This window comes from Protomyctophum bolini, assembly GCF_963924005.1.
Source record: "Protomyctophum bolini genome assembly, chromosome: 13".
Taxonomy (NCBI): domain Eukaryota; kingdom Metazoa; phylum Chordata; class Actinopteri; order Myctophiformes; family Myctophidae; genus Protomyctophum; species Protomyctophum bolini.
Genome location: NC_137874.1, coordinates 27,100,281 through 27,122,552, shown reverse-complemented (window position 1 = coordinate 27,122,552; position 22,272 = coordinate 27,100,281). Strand labels below are relative to the sequence as shown.

The following is a 22,272-nucleotide window of genomic DNA, read 5'->3' as shown; positions in this document are numbered from 1 at the left end:
CAGGCCGTAGGAATCTGGAGGTCCGTTTCAAGGCCAAATATGAGGCCCCCATATATATACCTGACAATTATTCTGTTGATACAGGCGTAACAGCTGTGATGGGACTGCTCTGGGATGAGTAGCAATGGACGGACTGATTATGAATTTGGTAACTAAGCTATGTCCTTAATAAAATTATACAGAAATAAGGACATGCCTGGTCTTCTCCAATAATTTATGCTGCAAGGTCAAAAGTGCTCCTATAGACAGTTTAGACACATATGCAATATGTTACAGTTATTAACAGACCTATACGTTAGTAACTTTAACATCGTGGGTGAGAGCAAGGCAGCGAGTGAGCAAGCGGGCCAAGGATGGCGGGGGGTTGAATGACGCCTGGCGGTCAGTCTGAGCTCGGAGGCCCCCCTGAGGGTGGAGGCCCTTGAACCATAGCAAAGGCCTCCTATGCCTAGATCAGGCATGACTTACTTGACTTACATTTATAAAGCTTTATTTATTTTTATTCTATTTATTTATTTTATTTTTTACACAAAATAATACACGAGTTCCCCCGGCCCCCCTCCTAGTACCTACAACCATTATGTCTATGCCTACAACGATCAATGCTGCACATGGACCTGATGGGCTGTTTCTCTGTTCCATCGTCATATCGCGATACAGAGCGACGAGGCCACGGACAGAGCTGAGCTGAGCTGAGCAGCAGCACTGAGAAACATGGCGGAAGGTATGAGATAGAATTTTTTCTTTTTACAAATTAATGGTATAGCCTACTCCCCTTCCTTTGTGCTATGCGTATTTAACTGTGATATTGATGTCTGTTTTTACCTAATGCCTTAAATCATGCATGGCGTCACTCTTCTCGGCAAACTGATCTTGCTTGCTTGCTAGCGTAGATGTTGCTGCTAGCGCAATTTTATTTACTATTCGGAGGAGGTGGTCAAGCAAGTCATGACATAGGCTAGGTGGTTCAGGTTCGACTGTGGGGATGAGTTATAGTTTAGCTTGGCAATGGACGACTATTATTTTAACTTGTACAAATTGACATTTAATGTTTGCGATGATTTGCCCAGTTAGTGGAATGTTAACTGCTTTGAAGCTTACTCATTCTAGCTACAGTAGTACTGTCCTGCGGTTATGACTGTCAACATAACCTAATAACCGTGTGCTGAATTACAATTGTTTCTTTCAATCTATTTGGTTAATATTAGAGAACAGGAGGACAGTGTCCACTGGGCAGGTGTCGCTCCGTGTCAGGAGTCATGATCATCTCCACATCAATATAGAGTGCTATGCTGCCATAGGATCTCAAGGCTGTTCAGATAAAATTATGCACAAAATCAAAATAGTCCAACCACCAAGAGCTAATACTATGGCTATGGGAATTGAGCAATATTTAATTTGAAATTAAATTGTGCTTTTCTTTGGACTTGTTGATTTCAACTGCCCAGTACAGTAGGCTACGGCGCTACGCTATACATTTCATGAGTAACGTGACAATTTGGGGTGGAGTTTCCTTAAGTACCAAGACTTGATTAATAATCGCCTGAATTGGCTCCCCCCAAATAAATCAAATACAACTTTGCATTATATAGGCATGTATTAAATACTGTTCTGCAAGAGCATGTAAAATGGTGTTTGTCAAAGTTGTTCTAGTACTTTTGCTAATAATTTTGGCCCTAAACTCAGTGCAGCACAGAACCCTTCCTGTGTTGGGGTGGTCAGGTGGTGTTGAGAAACTCCCACTCTGCGCCTCATGACCACTAATGATGCCAGCAACAGTTTACGAGGGAAGGCGAAATAATGTGCCTCCTCAGCATTCTGCCCCCAGTAAAACTTCTCTGTTTGAAATGGAAGGAACTAAGGAAGTGAAGTGGGCCCCAGTGACATTCTGCGCAATCCAGGCTTAAACATGAATCACACTTGTAACCCTCTGCAGAAAATCTAAAGGAGATGAAGTCATTTCTGCAAATGAAATGACTCAAAAACAACCACCCTCATTGTATTCTGTTTCAGACAGCTTTCGAACAAAGTTCTGTCATAGGATCATATAGAGAAATTAAAGTTTCTGGACAGCTGCTGCTGAAGTGACCCTGAAGTGTTGTGCAGACAAGAGGTCACATAATAGAATAGAGTAGACAAAACATCTTGGTGGCTAGGCTGGCATTGGCAAATAGTAAATACAATGCACATTTAAATTCTTGTGGGTGAAAATCACTGCCACTACTCATCCCTCATTGTTGCTCTACAATTTTGCTGTCTATAGACAAGTTACAGACACATTCAATTACCGTAATAATCTTAAGGCTCATACATAGTCTGGATTTTCAGTGGTGAGGTGACCACCGAACTACAACATGACGTCACTGAGCCGCGGTGAAGAGCAAACCACCGCCACCGCTCCAGCCCTTCTCTCTGTTTTTACTCACCACCGCTCAACGTTATTTCAGCTCCGGTGGTCAGCTCACCACCGGAGCGGTGGTCACCTCACCACCGAAAATCCAGACTATGAATAGGCCTTTAGGAGTGATATTTTATGGTAAAATAAACATTGTCCCAAAGCAGGTTTTTGACTTGTACAATTGTATCACTGCATTGGCTATAAATAACTGATAAGTCTAGTAGTCTACATTGATGTATTAGCCTTGCTGCAAAAACAATGCAGGCCTAAATAAGTGCAGCAACATAAATAGTTCTCCGCTAACCTGGTTTCTTCTCACGGTGTCCTCTGTCTCATCCTTTCCTGTGCTCCTGTGCCATAACCTGGGACAGAGGAGGTGGCCAAGCTTCAGAAGCACCTGGCCCTGCTTAGGCAAGAGTATGTGAAGATGCAGCAGAAGCTGGCCGACACAGAAAGACGCTGTGCAGTGCTGACCGCTCAAGCCTCCAGCCAGGGTTCCTCCAACCCTGCTGCTGGAGACACTTTCATCAGCCGACTGCTGAACATCGTGGCCGACCTCTATCAGCAGGAACAGTACAGGTGAGGGAGATGATCATTATGGTAGCCAATCGGTTTCAATACAAGAACAGGTACAACCGTGAAGTTTTCATTCAGATTACATTTTCATGTAACATTTACACAAAGTGTGGTGGTTCCAGACTAGAACCATTTGTATTTGACATGAGTCAAAAGGTCTACATTATAATCGCAGTGCAACACTGACACCACTACTTGTTTTTCCACAATAGGCCTATGGATTGTTTACCCTTAAAGCCCACTCCACAGTCCACACCACACCAATGATTTGCCATGCAACTATTTGCAATAGTTGCATTGTTACGGTTGACATTAAAACTGTTTTGTTGCAAGGACTTGCAACTAGTTGTATTTTTGTGGTTTGGCCTTGTTGTGACACAGGTAATGTGTGCAACTGTACCCTGTCCTACAGTACAGTATCCCTTCCCTTCCAAACAAAACAGCATTTATCAGACAAGTGGCAGCTTGTCTACTGTGACTGAGAAATCTGAAGGTTTTTCTGCATTACAAAAAATTTAACATTTTAAAATTGTTGGTTTATTTGTGATGACACATTGTAGCTGCATTTCTGTTTATGGAATTGTCATGTTTAAGATAGCTTATTTTTATTTGTTCACTTTACACAATGACATATATAGCATCTGAATATTCCTGCAGGGATCAATAAACTTTAATCTCAATTTTATATCATATGCATTGTTTCACTATATCAAATATTAAAATATTACTGGTTGCACGTTGCAGTGATATTGTGGCCACTTTTTTGCAGTGATCTGAAGGTAAAAGTTGCAGGGGAGGAGTTCAGTGCCCATAAGTTTGTGTTGGCTGCTCGCAGTGATGTTTGGAGTCTGGCTAACCTCGCTGCCACCTCAGAACTGGACCTAACAGGTGAGCAGTCCAGCTCTAACAGCACTGTGTTAAGTAGCCACATTTTACGGCCAGTGTTTATTCCACATACAATTCATTGTTGGTTGGTTGATTTTTAGCATGACAATAGCTGAGCACTCTCCTTTTGAACTTCTATCATCCGATGGTTGTCCAGATGCCAAGCCAGAAGTTGCCGTGGCGATGTTGCACTGGGCATACACTGACGACTTGGAGCTTAGTGGGGACGATGCCTTTCTTATTGACCTGATGAAGCTGGCCAACCGCTTCCAACTACATCTGCTCAGAGAGCGGTAAGCTAATCGTAGTCGGCTTCTACTGAGAAGTATAGTTTACAGTCTTGCTGATTTCCGCAGAAGCAATTGTGCTATTATAGCACCATGCCTTTATTTTACAGATTGATTTTGCAAGTAATTGGGAGGTGCAAATAAATTGTCTCTCCTTTGGGGCAGGTGCGAGAAGGGTGTGATGTCGTCCGTTAATGTTAGGAACTGTATTCGCTTCTATCAAACGGCTGAGGAGCTCGATGCCACCACACTGATGAACTACTGTGGGGAAATCATAGCTAGTCACTGGGTGAGGCACTTTTCTTTACTGGCTGATTGGGCAACTTATTGTGTGTGTGTGTGTGTAAATGTAAGAAGGGGTGCTAATAATAGACACTATGTTTAATTTCTTCTATTGTTATAAGAATGATTTTCTGGACAGTGAAGTGAAAGAAATGCATACGATCTTCTGAGTTTGATAATATATACTGTATATAGTACCTCCACGATGTTCTTTTGTGCACAAGGCATGAGGTGAAATTTTGAAGTTGCTGCTTTAATTTGTTGTGCGTCTGCCCTCACTATCACAACTGTGTGAGTGATGTATCTCATCTCATTATCTACTGTATATCTATTATAAATTGAGTTTTGACCAGAGCCACAGTATGTAGTCAACAGCCTATGCTCCATGAAAAGGAGGGATAGGCATAAGTCAGTAAGTAATAGTATGAAAGGCAATGTCAGATCTTTCTCTCCCCGTCAAAAACTACTACTTTAAGATCTTTAATGACTGACTGACTTTTCACTATGTAGACTGAAACTACTTTCAGTAATCTATTCAATTAGTCTTGTAATAGTCATTCTCAGGAGCAGTCTAAACTGCAATATAGAAAAGGGTCATTTCTGCAACAGGAGTTTTCTGTTTCAGTCAAGGAAATGTATTTGTCCAGGGACCCCCTTCTAAAAATAGTTTGGGCCAGCCACTGCCAGGGAACACCATAAGGGACGTTTTGTGTTGTAACATTAAATTAAGTTTTTGCTGGGTACCACCTGGCTGTAACCCCCTCAAGTACCCCTGGGGGCCCCCATACTTCACTTTGAGAACCATTGCACAGGTGCATCTGGTTTCTCACCTTGAAGTAATTTGTTTTTGGGTCCCTGGAATCTTTCGGTTTCTGGTGCTGGTTTCAAAGTAAAGTATTTTTTCTACCGTACTGCCAGTTGAAATTACTTTCCTCCCATCTTTCCTACCAGGATGACCTGAGGAAAGAAGACTTCAGCACCATGAGTGCCCAGCTCCTCTACAAGATGATCAAGTCCAAAACGGAGTATCCGCTCCACAAAGCCATCAAAGTGGAGAGGGAGGATGTAGTGTTTCTTTACCTCATGGAGATGGATTCACAGGTCAGTTATCAAGAAAGTTGTAAATATCTGAAGTTGTCCCTCTATGATGGGCACAGGGTTAAGTCAAATTGAGCTATTGATGATTTTCTTGAATCACATTCTCTATTGATTTATTTCAGTTGCCAGACAAGCTGAACGAACTAGACAACAACGGGGACCTGGCATTAGACTTGGCACTCTCTCGCAAACTGGAGAGCATTGCTACCACACTGGTGAATAACAAAACGGATGTGGATATGGTAGACCAGAGTGGATGGAGCCTCCTGCATAAAGCCATCCAACGAGGTATGGTTGAGGGTGAAAGTATAGAAAAAAACTTTAAAAGGTTTTGGAATGAAAACTTCTTAACTTTTTACTTCCGTGATAAGGTGTTTGTACTTGATACCCTCCTTTTAATTGATTATTGTTAATTGTTAATAGATTACTCTGTTATGCAGCCGAATATTTGCCTAAAATGTAGAAATGCACCCATTAGAATATTCTTGGCTGATTCATATTCTGTATTTGTTTTTGTTTTTAAGTCCGACTTGCCGATACAAATATTTTTGTACCTTATATAAGAACTATAGTTTATGGCCCAAAATCTCAAATCGAACAAATCGAATCGAACAACTCGAATCGAACAAATCTCGAATCGAACAAAATCTCAAATCGAACAAATCTCAAATCGAACAAATCTCAAATCGAACAAAATCTCAAATCGAACAAATAAATAATAATCTAAAAAAAAATAGGAAAAAAAAGGGGAAAAAAATTGAAAAAAATTAGAAAAACTAAAATGAGAAATAATAAGAAATGAGAAATGAGAAATAATAAAAAATAGGAAAGAATAGGAAAAAATAGGGAAAAAATAAGAAATGAGAAATAATAAGAAATGAGAAATAATGAGAAATGAGAAATAATAAGAAATGAGAAATGAGAAATAATAAGAAAAAAAATAGGAAAGAAAATAAGTAAAAAATAATAATAATAAGAAATGAGAAATAATACAAATCTCAAATTGAACAAATCTCGAATCGAACAAATCGAATCGAACAAATCGAATCGAACAAATCTCAAATTGAACATCGAACGTTGAACATGTGTGACAAATCTCACAAATCTCACAAATTCAAATCGAATAAATCTCAAATCGAACAAAATCTCAAATCGAACAAATCTCAAATCGAACAAATCTCAAATCGAACAAATCTCAAATCGAAATGAGAAAATAATGAGAAATAATAAGGAAAAAAAAAGAAATGAGAAATAATAAGAAATGAGAAATAATAAGAAATGAGAAATAATAAGAAAAGAAATAGGGAAAAAAATAAGAAAAGAAATAAGAATTTTTTTAAAGAAATAATACAAATCTCAAATCGAACAAATCTCAAATCGAACAAATCTCGAATCGAACAAATCTCAAATCGAACAAATCTCAAATCGAATATCGAACGTTGAACGTGTGTGACAAATCGAGCAAATCTCACAAATACAAAAACAGAAGGTGGCAGCCAGGCAATTCAACAGCTCACGCTGAACAGTGTCCATCCACACTGACGGCATGTTGTTGTTGCTCTGTGCCTGTCATCATCATCGGTTTAAAGCCTGCTTTCCAGGCACCGCTGGGTTGGACTGGTTTCTCGATATGGCTTTCTTCCACCCGGAACTGTCCATGGCCACCTCATGGTCGATGCCGAGCACTTTCATGTCAGCCAACACGGTCATCTGCCAGGTCTTCTTAGGCCGTCCACTGGGTTTTGTCCCCTCTTAAATTAATCGACATTTCTTTCTTCACCCAATCGTTCCCTTCCTTCCTTACTATGTGTCCGTACCATCGCAGTCTGCCTCTCCTCACCACATCCACTATGGCCTCCACTCCTGTCCTCTGTCTCAGCTCTGCACTGGTCTTTCTCTCCCTTAATGACACACCGCACATCCATCTGATCATCCTCATCTCTGCTCTGTTAAGCTTCTCTTCATGCTCCACCCTCAGAGCCCATGGGCTGTATTTTGCGTGTCTTAAGTACCAGGTCTTATTCCCTAACTTGAGTAAACTAAAGACCTGGAGGCGTGTTCAATGCCATTTGGCTATTCTGAGTGGCCAAAGAGCATTGACCACGCCTCCAGGTCTTTAGTTTACTCAAGTTAGGGAATAAGACCTGGTACTTAAGACACGCAAAATACAGCCCCATGTCTCACTTCCATACGTCATGCAACTTCAGGCAGAGTACACTTGCACTCGTGTACTCTGAGGATGGGGCCTTGGATATTAGAAATGGCATGAGTTCCCTGAACTTCTTCCATCCACTTCTCACCCTTGTGGTCACTGCTAGGTCCACCCCATCAGCGCTGAGCATGTCCCCTAGGTAGCAGATACTGTCCACCACAGCTTACGTCTCCCCGTCCACTACAAGCCCCTCTTGCTCGGCTGCATCTGATTGTGGGACGTCTCCACTTGCACTGGAATAGCTCACTTGCCACTTGCCGGCTGCCTGTCTGTAAATATGAGCGGCACAGATCTATGACAAAGGTTCAGGGGCCGACACAATTGCTCAGGGCATTACGGTATGACATGCCTAGAATATAATTGACTCTTGACCTGTTTCTTAATTCTTATGTCATCTTGTTGCGCTGCTGTTGGAACTAATGGAGCAGAACACTTTTTGAAAGGATCTGAAAGAAGTGTTCACTTTGCAAATATTCAACTCACTTCAAGCTAAAGGCTCACTTGACTCAAGGACAGTGAGAGTTCAGGGATATGCAGATTCAGAAAATATCTGCACTCTCAGTAAATAGTCTTAGGAGTCTTGTTTAATAATGACAGAGGATCTGCAGCAGCAGTAAAACCAAACGGATGCATTTCGGCGTGCAGGCCTTCGTCAGTGTAGGAATGATCAAGATTTGTGCACACTGGACTGCATCTGTTTGGTTTGACTGCTGCTGTGGATCCTCTATCATTATTAAACAAGACACTTATTACTGAGAGTGCAGATTTTATTCTCCTTCTACACAATATTTCATACAACCTGATGGAAATTGGGAACCTTAAAGGTTTGAGTGAAAGTCTGATGTTCACGTTGTTCTCCCGCCCCGTCCAGGTGATGAGTTTGCCTCTACCTTCCTGATCCGCCACTCTGCCCAGGTGAATGCAGCCACGGTGGGGGCAGTGGAGACCCCCCTGCATCTGGTCTGCTCCTTCAGCCCCAAGAAACACACTGCGGAGGTCATGAGTGGGATGGCCCAGATTGCAGAGGCCCTGCTCAAGACTGGAGCCAACCCCAACAGTCAGAACAGCAAGGGGAGGTGTGTGTCCAGAGGGGGCCACTAGTTTTGTTTTCTGTTAGTTAGTTTGGTTTAATTTGTACCAGTCTTATTCAAGCCTTCAAACTAAGCCTTGAAAATAAAAAATAAATGAATGAGGCAGTGAACATTTTAAGCAACCAGTTTGATGCATTAGAGAGCAGGTATAACATTGTTGCCAGCAGTTTATTGTAATATTACGTAACTCTCTTTCCTCGTATGTAGAACCCCTTTGCACGAAGCTGTGGCATCAGGGAATGAGCCAGTGTTCAGTCAACTCCTACAGTGCAAACAGTGAGTCATGTTTAAGAAACCCTCAATTTCCCATGGCCTTCCTAACAACACAACATAAATCTGGTAATAACCCATGGTTATCTTGCACTCGCCTGTCAGGCTTGACCTGGAGCTTAAGGACCACGAGGGGAGCACGGCCCTGTGGCTGGCCCTACAGTACATCACAGTCTCTGCAGACAACTCTGTAAACCCGTTTGAGGATGAGGCGCCAGTGGAGAATGGCACCTTGTTTGATGAGAACAGCTTCGCAGCTCAGCTAATCCAGAGGGGCAGCAACCCAGATGCGCCTGACATTACCACAGGTATTGTTAAAGACACTCAGATTGTTGCATCCATTTAATAGCAGCTTGGCTCCACCTTTATCACATGTTCACTCCTCTCTTTCATTCTCCCTCCTCACGCCCTCCAGAAAACTGCCTCCTGCAGAGAGCATCAGTGGCAGGCAATGAGGCGGCCGCCCTCTTCTTAGCTACTCACGGGGCAAAGGTCAACCATGTCAACAAATTTGTGAGTGCTGGAAGTCACATGTTTCCCTGTAAAAACAATTACAACCGGCCGTCTATACGGAATACTTTTCTAACTGACGGAAGGCAATTGACCTTTTAACAAGGTTTAAGTAACTAGTAATATAATAACTTTACATTTTGAGTAATAATATTACTAATATGTTACTATTCCAAAAGTAACTAGTTACTAGGGATGCACTGAAAGGGAAATTCCGAAAACAGAATATCCGAATATAATTATTATTATACATCTTTTTTTCCCTACCATTGCTGTCATGGCCATACCTTAAAGCTACCTGATTTATGGCAAAATAAATGGTTATGGCAAAACTTAACTTAAATAATAATCACTATTATGGGTCCATAAAACATTTATTCAGCTCTTTTGAATGCATTAATTGCATACACTATTCGGTGATATTTTCTGCCTATTCGGGCCGAAACCTAATAGGTCGAAAATGCATTTTTTAGCAATTATCGGCCGAATATTTATCACTACTAGTTACTATTTTCACAAGCCTTGTATGGTGGTACTGTGGGCTTGAGTGTTTATTTATAATGGTGCACTGGGTTGGGATGGAGTTGCTTTGCAGGCTGCTGATCCCGTCTAGATCTAGGGCCCGATTCGTGAAGCAGTTTACAAATTACGAATTTTCCAAACTTTCCCACGTTAGTAGTCTAGTATTATTTTGTCTTGTGTATTTTGCGGAGCGACGCTCTTTCTCAAGTCTGCTCGGATGCAGACTACTAACTAACGTGGGAAGTTTGGAAAATTCCTTCACACCCAAAATATGGGAAATGTTGTTTCTAGTGATATATTGCATTTATATTGTATATCATATTTCTACCACTTTGAACTTTCAGATTCATCAGATTTTTAGAATGAATGCGCTGAATGCATCTCAATGCACATGTGACATATATTATAGACACATTTTCTTATTTGTATCCATACATTCTTTCGCCACTGTCAACCTGTTGTCCCTATTTTGGGCATGTCATTATACGTAGGTGAACATAGCAAAAATAGAGAAACTCTGCTGTTGCCAGTAGAACTGCTATTCCTGCAGTTTACTCTTAAATGTTTTTTATCTGCCCTCTAGTGTTTACTCCCCCATTTCAAAAAGTTAAATTAAGGCCCCGTCTCTGCAAGTTGACTTTCTTACTTGAATGGCTTCCTCAAAAATCTTAACAACCCACATTATACTTTGGAAAATGGTCAGGTGTAATGTCAAGTATACAGTGAGTTAGCCCTAGAATGTCTGCGTTCATGTATTCCAAATACACAGCCAGAGATCAGTTCTCTCTGCGCCCGGTTGGCAGACTGACCTCGCCTGCATTTAAACTTGTAGCGCTGTGTGTGTACTCGCCCAATAATTAATTGAGTTCTGGCAGAAATCTCAGTGAGTCATAGTGACAATGAGTTTAACTTGCAAGACCACCGATATGGTCCTTGAACTACATATCACAGGACTTGAAATGGCTATGAAATCACAAATGTTATTTATTACGCTTCCCCCCCCTCCCTCTATGATACAGGGCGAGACACCTCTCCATACAGCATGTCGCTGTGGCCTGGCAAGTCTGACTGCTGAGCTCCTCCAGCAGGGGGCCAACCCCAACCTTCAGACCCAGAAGGCCTTGTCTGAAGATGCCCATGGGGTGGCGCTGCAGAGCCCCCTCCACATGGCCATCTCTCACAACCATTCAGATGTGGTCTCTGTCATCCTGGAGCAGAAAGGTCAGCACAGAGGGCAGTTTTAGAAATTCTACAGCAATATCGCAGAATGCCGGATATAATTGAGAATTGGAATCTGTTAATTGGTTAAGTATTGTTAACAATGAATTTGAAAGGTAAGAGTAAGGTAGAGTAATTTGAAGGAAAGTTCCCAACTTGCATGAATATGCCAGTGTAGTATATCAAAGCATAGTAACAAAAACAAAATGACTCGAGTCAAGTCACCTTTATTTGTATATCACATTTAAGTTATTTTAACAATTTCTATTGAAGGAATGACACAGGATAAGGTCAGTGATAGAAAGAGACCCTTCTAGTTTTCTGGGGGGAAAAAACTAATCTCACAAGACAAACAAATCTGAACACACAAGATATGTAGGATCAGACCTGGTGTGAGCAGTGTAAATGGTATCGGATGTGTACTGTATTCGATATGCTTTAATGGGACATGTCATGTGAAATACCTGCAATATTATTAATATATTTCTAAATGGTCAATACATATGAGATATTACTATACAGATGTATGCATGCAGATAATACAATTGCACTTTGTAAGTATATAACAGTCCAATGTGGATGCACTAATTGTATTTCTTTCCTTCACAGCCAATGCACTTCATGCCACGAACAACTTTCAAATCATCCCAGATTTCAGTCTCAAGGACTCCATGGACCAGACGGTACTGGGATTGGCCCTTTGGACAGGTACGGTACTGTTACGAAACGGTTCAAGTCTAGGGGTTTTACTGCCCGTAACATGTATGAAAGAACAACACGGCTCATAAAAGAGTATTTGGTTTAATACTCAAATGACAATAAATAACAAAGTGGCTTAAGTGCAGCACAAAATGGTGGACAGAATGGCTCTGTGAGCCCAGAATTATGGAATGACTTACATGACGGATGAACAAACGACACAACCTAACACACAGACAAATGGAACTACAACTAAACCTGACATGAAACACATAAGCAGTCGGCTGGAGGGAAGGCCACACGCTGGAGTGCTCCCACACGACACGCAGCAGTGTTCCCACCCAGAAGTCCGGACAGAGAGTGAGCTTTATAGTCCAGGAAGCAAGGCCTGAGCTGCCACAGGACCAATCCGAGGGCTGATCAGGCTCCAAGCCAGGCCCTCCTCAGGACGGCAACACATTAGGGACAACAATGCTCAGCACCTGCAGGGGACAGAAGCAACAACCAGTACCAGGCAACATAATAGGCGCTCCTCCTATAACCTAGTACCTGCTAAACAAGCCTACTAATAAATATATAGATATGATAGCATCAGCTCTATATATATTGATCATCATTAATCAAACATAATCAAAACAGCCAACAGCTGTCACAGTACACACAGTTAGACCTGTGGTCATTCACATGTGATTGTGGTCTTATTTACTGAACTCAGACTGAATTACACATGTTAAGAGAGGAATGTGGAGTGTGTTATGAGCTTGTAGATATGATATTTTTGATACAGTTCATGTGGTTTCATGTTTCTTCTTGAATGACACTTGTTTTGAAAGTGTTTGATTACGATTATGTGTTATTAAATAAATACAATATCTGTCTCTGTCAGGTATGCACACCATAGCGGCTCAGCTGTTGGGCTCAGGGGCTTCCATCAATGACACCATGTCAAATGGCCAAACCCTGTTACACATGGCCATCCAAAGACAGGACAGCAAGAGTGCCCTGTTCCTGTTGGAGCATCAGGCTGACATCAATGTTCGGTAAGATCAGTCACTGTCATGTTATGCTTCAGTGGATAGAAAAGTGGCTAGTGTTTATGTTTGTCAATGTTGCTCCGTCCACCACTAATGACCTTTCCCCTACCTAGGGCTATACGCTTACGCCAAACTTTCTACTTGCAGACACATTTGTCTCATAAAGAAAATATATAACTAATGTGGCCAAAAATACCCTTTTCAAATTTCAGAAAGGTACACCGATGATGATTGTCATCGGAATGTAGGTTAAAAATCTGCAAAGTTTCCATTTAATTAGAGATGCTCCGATCAATTGGCCACCAATCTGTGATCGGCCGATATTCACTCCAAATGACTCGATCGGTGACCGGCAATTTACCCTATCTGGAGAAACCGTCTTATACCATTTTAGTGGTATAAAAGTCAATCACATATATAGTATAATATCATTTTGCACCTTTGTGACAGGCCACCCTAAACATTCTCCCCTTCCTCCCCACACAGGAACAGTTTTGACGTGGGTTTTGACATCATTTTGGAAATCTTCCCCTTATAGACAAGAAAAACATTTTTCTCCTCTTTCAAGGACTCAAGAAAGCCAGACACCCCTACAGCTAGCCATCAGTAACCAGCTTCCCCTAGTAGTGGATGCCATCTGCACACGAGGAGCAGACATGTCTGTTGTGGACGAGAAAGGTGACCCTCCTCTCTGGCTGGCCCTGGAAAATGGCTTGGAAGACATTGCCTCTACACTGGTGAGACACACCCAAACCAAACCAAATATGATGGAACCATGAGATGAAAGTAGATGTAATTTATTCTTATTAGGTATTTGCATTTTTCATAGTGGTGTGTTTTGCCGTACACATGCCACAGTTATTAAATGACAGCCATGGGAGCGGTTTCGGATGTTATCTCCGTATTTAATGTCGTTATCAACACCATTCAATGCAGCCAGTATGGACATTTCCACATACTGATGTTGTCAGCCGTTGGTCGTGTTGTTTGACTATTACTAACCGTAACGGCTAAATCTAACCCTAACCCTAACCTCAGACTCAACCGGCCACGTAATTCCCCTAACCTCATATCAGTCTTAACCGGCCATGTAAATCAGTTTCACAATGGTTTCGCTTCTGCGGCAGTAATTTCCGCATTTCCTAGTTGCCTACTCACGGTAGGCAGTATGTGGAAACAGTGACGTCATCTCTGTGGGGGCTGCGGGGCTCGAGCCCCCATGAAGAATTTGTAACAACTCTTTTGTCCTGACTCCTAAGGCGTCACTCACACCTATACATCTAGCATACAACAATGTTGCATGGTAGATGTAAACAAAGGGTAAGTGTCATTTCCAATGGAAGTCACATGATTTGACACATTTTTGTTGTACAGCTTTCGGCTGTGTTTCAACTGCCCCCCTCCCCCTCATACAACAACAGGACGTTGCCTGTCCTTGTTTACGTTCGCACAGTTCAGGCATTCAAATGCTAATCTGATGGCTTTCGATTTAACCTGCCAGGTAGGGTATAAAATATGTGTGCAAGGTTGCTTCCAATCCTGTGATACCAGATTTTTTTTTAAACTTTACACAATTTCCTGCATTTTCCCTGCTAGGTGCGCCATGGCTGTGATGCCACTTGTTGGGGCCCTGGTCCTTCAGGCTGCCTGCAGAGCCTTCTGCACAGGGCCATAGATGAGAACAATGAGACCTCAGCCTGCTTCCTCGTCCGCAGGTCTGGCTCCACAGCACTTGCACACATATGGCTGTAGATGGGCACTTTACATTATTTACCTATGTCCTTTATTATGTCCTTTATTACATTTTAACCAATTCGAATAATGACTGGAATTAGCCTCATACAGGCACTGGAAAAAGCCTCATACAGGCACAGTCAACACTTGATCCAATAATACACGTGACTATACACTAGCATGGTATTTAATTTCATTCCAGTAATTCGTTTTTGACTGACTCTGGTTGACTTTAACAGTGGTGAGGATATGCTTGCTGTCAGCATGATCAGTCTAACATTCCGTCTATCCTTCATCTGTCCATGTGTGCAGTGGCTGTGATGTGAATAGCCCCAGGAGGCCAGGTCCTAATGGGGAGGGGGATGAAGAAGCTCGGGATGGACAGTCCCCCCTCCACCTGGCGGGTAGCTGGGGGTTGGACGACGTGGTGCAGTGCCTTCTGGAGTTTGGGGCCAATGTCAACGCACAGGTCCGTCTCAGTTGTGTTTTCCTGATATTGCAATGTACTCTTTCCCTTGTAGATGGCCTGTCACCAAAGCATGTAGTTTAGGAGCTGTTGCACATCACACATCATGGACGAGTTAATTCAGGGGTGGAAAATGTGATCTACCCAACCGCATTCCAAGGGTGGAGACTATTAAAAAAATCACACCTGTGTGAACCAAGTGGTGCAATCCCCCCCCCCCCCCCCCCCCCCCCTCCTCTCTCTCTCTCTCTCTCTCTCTCATTAGAGACACAGCACTACCCCTCTCTCTGTTTCTGGCGCCCCCTTCTGGTATAAATAAGTAACTACTCAGGCTCACGGACACAGGTACACACACAGGTATGTACACGGACAAAGCTGGATGTAGAAGTGGTTGCACCACTTAAAAAACACCACCGCTCTGACGTCTTATAATAATAATCATAATCATTATTATCACCAGTAAGATGCCTGAGGGCGAGAAGCGATCTCGCCCTTGGGCGAGCGCTGGCGCTTTGGCATGGGGGATCAGATCAACATGGAATGAATTCTGTACTATAATAAGGAGCATGTCTTGAGTGTACAGGCCAGGGTTTGATGAGGTCAGATCAACATATGGAATGTCAGAACAGGTCAGCTCCATATAGTATATGGAGATATAAGGGTGGTAGGAAAGGGAAGGAAACTTGGAAAGGAAAGATTTATTATTATGGAATATAAATAAGTAAACGCAGTGATTCTCTGGCAAATTGATGGACATTGTATTTGAACACAAACCCACGCCTTGACATGAACACATAATACACACATTTTTCGATAGACCAATTGTAGCTATGGAATGGAAAAGTAATTAATCCCATCTTTTTCTTAAAATGTATAAATCCAATGCAAGTACTTATTCAATTGGGGATTTACATTGCAAAACAATTCGATACAGATTATTTCCATTGCAAAACAATACGATACGATATTTGCTGTTTACATATCGATATACTTTGTTATAGTGTATATCCTTACACCCCTACTGATGATCATTTATGAAAAATCTAATTGTGAAAGCATCCTCCATTCCCCATAGGATCGGTCTGGCCCAATTCATCCTACACCAAAAATGAGGTTTGTTCTTTCTTTGTCTGATCTTGCTCTGGTTACATTCCCCAGGATGCAGAGGGCCGAGCTCCTATCCACATTGCCATTAGCAACCAGCACAGTGTCATTATCCAGCTGCTTATTTCCCATCCGGAGATACGTCTGAACATGCGTGACCGCCAGGGCATGACCCCGTTTGCCTGCGCCATGACCCACAAGAACAACAAGGCTGCTGAGGCAATCCTTAAGAGAGAGCCTGGGGCTGCTGAGCAGGTACAGTTGCGCTTGCACGCACGCGCACGCACACACGCACACACGCACACACACACACACACACACACACACACACACACTCCCCCCCCCCCCCCCCTTGGTATGAACCTACCTGATCTTAGATTAATCTCTGTTCAGGTGGACAACAAAGGGCGTAATTTCCTCCACGTTGCCGTCCAGAACTCAGACATTGAGAGTGTCCTATTCCTCATCAGTGTCCAGGCCAACGTCAACTCCAGGGTGCAGGATTCGGCCAAACTCACTCCACTTCACCTGGCTGTCCAGGCGGGCTCTGAGATCATTGTCCGCAATCTGGTAAACGGAACAGCTTTATTCATATAGTGACTGTATTTGCTGTACTTGCTGTTGTACTGGGACTCTGGTACATTTGGGTACATTTTTATTTATACATGTTCTGCACTTCCAGCTGCTTGCAGGGGCCAAAGTGAACGAAGTGACCAAACACAGGCAAACAGCCCTACACTTGGCTGCCCAGCAGGACTTGGCTACTATTTGCTCTGTACTGTTGGAGAATGGGGTTGACTTTGCTGCTGAAGATGAGAATGGCAATAACGGTAACAATCCGCTGTTGGTTCAAGCTTTTGGTTTTTACTTGTGATGTGATGAGGACCAGTCCAAAGTGTCTGATTTTCAGTCTCAACAATATTTTAGGCTTGGTGCATATTTGACCTGCACATAATCCTATACCTACATGTAAGATCTTGCAGTTAGCTTGATCACACTCACAGTAATCTCAGGGTCTCCTAGGCTACACTCACCGAAACAAAGGCGTTTGAGCACATAAAGCCAATTCTATCCTTGCTGCATTGATTCCTATTGTGGTCAGATCTGATGCTTAACTTATTAACGCACTACATTGGTTAGCTCCATCTTACCTAACACCTCATCAGCTCATATATTCCACCATATATGCTAGATCACAGGATCCTGGTTAACAATAATTCAGCAATCTGTAGACGGCACTCACGGCAGTCAATTTTTCCATCTTGTACTAGTTAATAAACTACCTCATTCAATCGGAGAGCTCTGTTGAAACTTTATACTTTGATATAGTTTCACTTTATTAGATGTAAACTATGAGCTTATAACAGCTACTATGACTGTACAAGAAAGAACAGTTTTATTGTACAATACGTTTGGTTACATTTTTGTTATATTAGCTTCTGTAAAGTGTATTGAGAAACCTGTGACTATGCACTTTATAAATACATTTACTTGCCTACTCTTATGAAACAGAAATACTGTGCTATTAGCACATCCTGTACATAAATTCCTCACAAAATAATACCAATTGGTATTTTATAGTTATTGTTGATTAGTCAGAATCAGAACTGATTAGTTAAAAAAAAGTTCCAGTTATAAGGATGGGGCATTCTGGTACATCCAGAGTCAAAAAACCTAAACTCGGGTAACTCGTGTTTGGCAGCCAATGACAGTTCTGTGATGTATTGATGGTCACTACTTTTCCTCTTTTTCATCATCGCAGCTCTGCACCTGGCTGTGATGCAGGCTCGCCTTAACAATGTCCGAACCCTTCTCACAGAATCCAACGTCGACGCTGAGGCCTTCAATCTTCGGTACTGTTACTCTTCACTGTCATTTCACTCATGATATGCAAACCTCTGTAGACATTGTATCAAATTATAATGTTATTGTCTCCATAGGGGACAATCACCGATGCACGTCCTGGGGCATTATGGGAAGGAGAATGCAGCTGCCATCTTTGAGTTGTTCTTGGAGTGCATGGCTGAATATCCCCTGGACAAACCAGATAACGAAGGGAACACAGGTAGACTTCACATTTTGGGATCAGTCTCTGCCTGCCCACTATGTCAGATTGGTTCAATTCTGTTAGTCAAAGTGGACGAGTAGACCTCAGTGAAAGATGCTGTCGTGTTAGAATAGACGTGCTCTTATCACCTTCTCCAGTTCTGCTGCTGGCCTATATGAAGGGAAACGCTAACCTGTGTCGTGCCATCGTGAGGTCTGGGGCTCGCCTGGGTGTCAACAATAATCAGGGCATCAACATTTTCAACTACCAAGTGGCAACCAAGCAGTTGCTCTTCCGCCTTCTTGGTCAGCCTTTTTTTATTGCATTCACCCTAATCATATATGTATGGTTAGATAAGACTATAATAATTAATTATGTGCCATTTGTTTGTTTAGATATGCTGTCCAAAGAACCCCCATGGTGTGATGGATCCAACTGCTATGAATGTGCTGCTAAATTTGGAGTCACAACACGGAAACATCATTGGTTAGTAACTTGATTTATGCAGTAGTACTTAACACTGTGGGCCTATTTTATACTTTTGACATACTATGGTGACACATGGTGAAAATAGGGGATCTACATATAAGCAATAAGCTCACAACGGCGCATTGCGATTCATTGTGAACTTTCTTTTAGGGACACTATGTTGAAAGTAATTCAAACTATATGGTACATTTTCAACTGTCTTCTTTCTCCAGTCGCCACTGTGGACGCTTGCTGTGCCACAAGTGCTCTATAAAGGAGATTCCCATCATCAAGTTTGACCTGAACAAACCAGTGAGGGTGTGTGACATCTGCTTTGATGTGCTAACTTTGGGAGGGGTATCCTAATGCAGCAGCCTGACTGTCATCTACCCCCACATGCTAGCCATGCCACGCCCCAACTGGATACTGCTGGCTGGGCATGACAGGAGAAAAGGACTTCAGTAGCAGGAAATACTGACAGGGGATCCCTGGACAGTTCTGGACCACAACTTCTATACTATTCCAGTCTTATGAAAAAAAATATTAAAATGTTCTAGAGGGACGCTTTGATGTAGAAAACAAAATTATTATTTTTTCATCCAAGTATTGTGAAGAGAAGCTTTCCAGCTGGGTGATGGTTGGACTGTGTCGGAGGGGAGATGCTATGTCTTAACAGGCTCAGTGATCTTGTCATGGTAAAATCTAGATATCACTCAAAACAAGCGCTGTTAACGGTCATCTTCAGCCATGTACTGTTCAGCATACAGAGAAGTTCACCCAGTTCTCTATATGTAGTAGTCAAAACCAAATGGATATTTCACCATTGGGAGCCTTGGAGATTCATGACCTACACACTAACATTATGCCACTGTTAATGGAAATATCTATATACATGAAAAAGCATTGTAGACCTCCAAGTGGCCCAGACGGTCCACTCCAAAGATCTGGACTGGGAGTCTGGGACACCTGTGACATTCTAACCATAACCATTGTTTCTTCTGTTCAGTTGTCAGTGTAGACTGGGTCAAATAAGGGACAACATGGGTTCTGGTTGCACTTGCAGATTCGTTTTTTAGTTGCTTTGAATTAAGATAATTTGACTATGAGCAATTAAATTCTCAATTGGAAAAATGGTTGAAACAACCAAGTATGGTACACACATCAATCTTGTAAAAGTAAATGATAAAATTGACCTGAAAGCCTTACCATAACAGAGGAATTTGAACTTATGAACTGTGCAGAACACAAATTAATTATGAAGGTGCATAAAATGATTATGCCTATGCATGTTTTATGATTTGTAAACTGAATATCTTTCCGTTGTCATAATCACGTAATTTCCCCCATATCAGTCACCAAAGGATTCATTCCATTTCTGGTCTATCATGAGGTCTTAGTTGGGATTGGCAAACCTGATCCTACTGATATTGCCTCTAGTCAAGTTTTCTTGACTTGTCACATTTTAATGCGTCTTGATTTCTAAACCTAACGGGTGCACTTTATCAAGATTACATGACATTTCTGATAATTTAGGAGAATGTGAGGAGGATGGTTGGCCAAGTAGAGGGGCCACTTTAGGTATTGTTAAATTGTACAGATAAATGTGTGATATTTTTGACCACTACAACTGTTTTGTACTTAATGCAGTTTGTGCTTGTCATTGTGACAAACTTAAATCTTGCCTCTGTTAATCTTTTATGCACATTGTTTAATCTTTTATGCACATTGTATTGTATCTGTATGCTCAGATATCTAGACAGTCTCTTCCTGGTGTATCCTTTTAGAGAAAGGGAAGACAACTTTACATAAAGGTCATCAAAATAAGAGCGTTTGCCCTCATTGCACCCTCATTGAATAATACCGTTATGATTTTTCTCTTCTAAAAAACCTAAGCATGTTGACATTCTTGTGATTTTAGTTTAGCCACCACACTAAACTACAACAAGACAGGAGTCATATTCCTGCAGGTTGGGTTTCTTGCTGTCAATCGGCCTGCCGCTGCCGGGAAATGCACTCGCTCTCCCTCCAATGATGAGAAACGAGGCTAACTTTTTTTTCAAAATTTCAAAAAACATGGGCTATAACCCATCGTTTTTGTCATTTCGTCATTTTTTTTCAAATCCTCAAAAATGATGAAAAACGGCGCACTATAGTATGCCGTACGATATGGGCTATAGCCCATGGTCCAAAATGATGAGAAACGAGGATAACAGTTTTTTTCAAAATTTCAAAAAACATGGGCTATAACCCATCGTTTTTGTCATTTCGTCATTTTTTTCAAATCCTCAAAAATGATGAAAAACGGCGCGCTATAGTATGCCGTACGATATGGGCTATAGCCCATGGTCCAAAATGATGAGAAACGAGGATAACTTTTTTTTTCAAAATTTCAAAAAACATGGGCTATAACCCATCGTTTTTGTCATTTCGTCATTTTTTTCAAATCTTCAAAAATGATGAAAAACGGCGCGCTATAGTATGCCGTACGATATGGGCTATAGCCCACGGTCCAAAATGATGAGAAACGAGGCTAACTTTTTTTTTCAAAATTTCAAAAAACATGGGCTATAACCCATCGTTTTTGTCATTTTGTCATTTTTTTCAAAAATGATGAAAAACGGCGCGCTATAGTATGCCGTACGATATGGGCTATAGCCCACGGTCCAAAATGATGAGAAACGAGGCTAACTTTTTTTTCCAAAATTTCAAAAAACATGGGCTATAACCCATCGTTTTTGTCATTTCGTAATTTTTTTCAAATCCTCAAAAATGATGAAAAACGGCGCGCTATAGTATGCCGTACGATATGGGCTATAGCCCACGGTCCAAAATGATGAGAAACGAGGATAACTTTTTTTTTCAAAATTTCAAAAAACATGGGCTATAACCCATAGTTTTTGTCATTTTGTCATTTTTTTCAAATCTTCAAAAATGATGAAAAACGGCGCGCTATAGTATGCCGTACGATATGGGCTATAGCCCACGGTCCAAAATGATGAGAAACGAGGCTAACTTTTTTTTTCAAAATTTCAAAAAACATGGGCTATAACCCATCGTTTTTGTCATTTCGTAATTTTTTTCAAATCCTCAAAAATGATGAAAAACGGCGCGCTATAGTATGCCGTACGATATGGGCTATAGCCCACGGTCCAAAATGATGAGAAACGAGGATAACTTTTTTTTTCAAAATTTCAAAAAACATGGGCTATAACCCATAGTTTTTGTCATTTTGTCATTTTTTTCAAATCTTCAAAAATGATGAAAAACGGCGCGCTATAGTATGCCGTACGATATGGGCTATAGCCCATGGTCCAAAATAATGAGAAACGAGGCTAACTTTTTTTTTCAAAATTTAAAAAAACATGGGCTAT

General features: G+C 41.6%; 1 protein-coding gene across 1 annotated transcript; it reads left to right on the top strand.

Moving 5' to 3' along the window:
• The first annotated feature begins 658 nt into the window (after positions 1-658).
• On the top strand, positions 659-20,719 carry ankfy1 (ankyrin repeat and FYVE domain containing 1). Its single transcript, XM_080779358.1, has 25 exons — positions 659-724; positions 2,770-2,977; positions 3,744-3,862; positions 4,017-4,152; positions 4,312-4,435; positions 5,380-5,529; positions 5,649-5,814; positions 8,610-8,814; positions 9,037-9,105; positions 9,205-9,407; positions 9,515-9,612; positions 11,151-11,352; positions 11,959-12,057; positions 12,935-13,088; positions 13,651-13,819; positions 14,679-14,797; positions 15,129-15,285; positions 16,441-16,641; positions 16,780-16,956; positions 17,069-17,216; positions 18,149-18,239; positions 18,327-18,451; positions 18,592-18,738; positions 18,829-18,919; positions 19,135-20,719. The coding sequence occupies exons 1-25, from the start codon at positions 715-717 to the stop codon at positions 19,265-19,267; spliced, it is 3,501 nt and encodes a 1,166-aa protein (XP_080635484.1). The 5' UTR covers positions 659-714; the 3' UTR covers positions 19,268-20,719.
• Positions 20,720-22,272: the final 1,553 nt, after the last annotated feature.

Bases quoted from the DNA above. Each gene is read 5' to 3' on its own strand.
- ankfy1 (XM_080779358.1), top strand. The intron at 9,106-9,204 runs GTGAGTCATGTT...CTCGCCTGTCAG, and splicing joins CAACTCCTACAGTGCAAACA to GCTTGACCTGGAGCTTAAGG. The intron at 18,920-19,134 runs GTTAGTAACTTG...TTCTTTCTCCAG, and splicing joins ACAACACGGAAACATCATTG to TCGCCACTGTGGACGCTTGC.